Source organism: Egretta garzetta, unplaced genomic scaffold (genome assembly GCF_000687185.1).
Source record: "Egretta garzetta isolate BGI_Z169 unplaced genomic scaffold, ASM68718v1 scaffold260, whole genome shotgun sequence".
In the NCBI taxonomy this organism is placed as follows: domain Eukaryota; kingdom Metazoa; phylum Chordata; class Aves; order Pelecaniformes; family Ardeidae; genus Egretta; species Egretta garzetta.
Genome location: NW_009258662.1, coordinates 3,579,964 through 3,582,681, shown reverse-complemented (window position 1 = coordinate 3,582,681; position 2,718 = coordinate 3,579,964). Strand labels below are relative to the sequence as shown.

General features: G+C 40.0%; 1 protein-coding gene across 1 annotated transcript in view; it reads right to left on the bottom strand.

Moving 5' to 3' along the window:
- The window catches only part of ATP5F1C (ATP synthase F1 subunit gamma), a 4,784-nt gene extending 3,459 nt beyond the window's left edge, over positions 1 to 1,325 (bottom strand). Inside the window, 2 exon segments of the mRNA XM_035903874.1 lie at positions 385 to 656; positions 1,194 to 1,325. Coding sequence (XP_035759767.1) covers positions 385 to 656; positions 1,194 to 1,275 — 354 coding nt within the window. The 5' untranslated portion in view covers positions 1,276 to 1,325.
- Positions 1,326 to 2,718: the final 1,393 nt, after the last annotated feature.

The following is a 2,718-nucleotide window of genomic DNA, read 5'->3' as shown; positions in this document are numbered from 1 at the left end:
TCTTCAGTAATATCAAATCTGTGTTAGAATCAAGTGGATGCTCTGATGTACAACCATGTGGCAGCAAGACTGACGTACTAATGTAACTTACTAGTGTTCAGAACTAAGCATTTTATTGAATTAGGGTCTGATATAAATATTGCTTTTTTTCCAGTTAAACAATTATGATGGCTTCAATGATAAACGCACACTTGTTAACACTGCTAGTATTGCTAGCTTGCAGACTTTTATTTCAAGAATATAATAGGACAGTGCAGCAGTTTCATGAATGTCCAGATGATCAAAACCCCTTTTGCATGTTTGTAGATTTTTTAAAGGAGCTTGAATTTCGCACAGTTCCATTAAATGCAATTGCCCGTGAATGCCACATAGCTTTCTGAGCAGTCTTGAAATTTCTACCACAGAAAACAAACAAAACCACCAAAACAACCCAACCCCTTCTCCTTTTTACCTCTGAAGTAGGCTTCTGATCTTGTCACCTACTCCAACCACCATAACTTCTTTCCCTGCGTTTGAGAGGTTGGTAATCTCATTCTTCAAGGTTTTAGCAATAGATGTATGGATAGCACCACACAGACCTCGGTCAGAGGACACACCAATAAGGAGGTGCTTCTTCTTGTCCTCAGGTGCCTTTATTTCTGCTTTCTCATAGAGAGCTAAAAAAACAGATGGGTAAGTTTTTCCAAGGGTGCCAGGAAGCAAACAGGTCATATCAAAATACCTTTGACTTATTCTAACTAAAACCATTTCTAAAGCGGCTCCAAATCCCAGCCATATGAATTTTATCTCCCTCACACTATTCAAGTTTGCACGTGATCTGCCCAGAGGCGAGAAAGACACAATTCAAAGCCAGCCACATCTCTGCATCGGGTATCACACAATCACTAGCATTGCTTAGTTAAGTTCTGAGCTGTGGTGCTTTTACGACTAACAAAAACAACCATGCAACCACACAAAGCTAAAAAAGTAATCAGAAATCATAATGAATTTCACATTAGAGCTCTTAAAAATAGCTATCCATAAATTACTTCTAAGAAGCATTCAAGGTGACAGTGGCCTAGAGATACAAATTCTTTTTTGGGGGAAAAAAAAAAAATCCAACGAAAGGTTATAAAAGTCTAGGCATTCTATCAGCACCATGAAAGCCTTCCTCTTCCTTTGCCACACCACACCATGCAAGAGCCCTCTCTCACCCAGTGCTCCTGTTCCATAGACTCTAGCAGGCTTCAGCTCCCTCTCAGCTCTTGCATATTTTGCTGCAGACACCATCTTCATGGACTTCGTAATTTTCTGAATGTTCTTGATGGACTTCAAGCGCCTGGTAACTATAAGGTTAATAGTTGAAGGTCATAGGCTGCACTGGGCATAACGACATCAAAAACAAGCAATAAAATGCTAGCAACAGCCATCAAAAAATATCTTGCCAAGTTCCTCGGAGAAGAAAAAAATAAACAGACAACACACAAACACACCTCCTAAAAGACATGCCCTTAGTATTTACAGTAAGAAAGCAGCAAGAGCAGTAATCCAGCTAACCCAAATGCATCTTTACAACAGGTATAACTTTTTTTCCCCCACACAAAACATTTACTATTTAGCCCAATGCAAGACCTATTTATTATTCCCTTTCCTTCTACTTCACAAATCTATCATTTGAAGTATATTGCAATCTTTTCATAGCCGACAAGGGGAGGAAACAAAACAAAACAAGACCCCATACTATAAAGAAACAGCATAAACTTCCTCATCTGTTTAGTCTGCGACAAAATGAGATTCATAAAAACACTCATGCAAAAAGAAAACAAAACAGGCATCCTATAGACCACCGCAATTCCAAGGCAATACCCCTGTATAAGAATCTCCAAGGAATGGCTTAAAGGAGCATTATCAAAGTGAAACCATTCAGTCAACCTTTTTTCCCCTAATGTTGGATAAATGCACAGGGAAAGATATAGAACAGAAAATAAACTAGTTCTTAAAGATGAGCAAAAATCTGGTTCAGCACATATGATAAAATTATTTTTAAAATACGTTTGAGTGAAACGATACTGGTTTGCTGAGACGACACCTAAGTCAGTGCTGAAAACATTTTACGCAATGCCTTTTCTGAAGGATACTTGTTTAATACAAGAAGTGCCGGAGGCTCCGATATCAGCGTAACAGTGTAACACAATTAGTTTATCCAACAGAGGCTAACCAAAATTATACATTAACATATGGCTTTCCTGCAACACTTTCCCCTCTCTCAAGAGCAAACAAAAGTCGCACTTACTGTCTTTTAGAGTTGCCATATTCCTGACTTGGCCCCTGAAAATGAGCACAGGAGAAATTAGGGTAGTTCACCAGTTCTGCAGCGTACCAGCACCTATCAAGGGCAGGTTCCTTTCAGAGGGATGAAAATTTAAGAACTGCTGTTTCTTAAAAAGGATCTGTAGCACCCCCCAGCCACTCTAAACTGGGCCTTGCATGCATACCTTCCATCCTTCCCCTCATCTCCTAGATCACTTAATACTGCCTAGGACAACAGCACAATGTAAACGAGGGCCAGACAGTGGGGCAGCCGAAGGGTACAACTTCCAAAAACCTTAACTGTTTTGTTTTTTTTTTTTTAATCATTTAAACGAAGCAGAGGAGGCGAAGCCATTTCCTGACAAGAGCAGAGTCTCCTTCCAACCGCCTGTCATCTACGAAGCTGTCCTTTTCGGGCCTCCTGCCCCA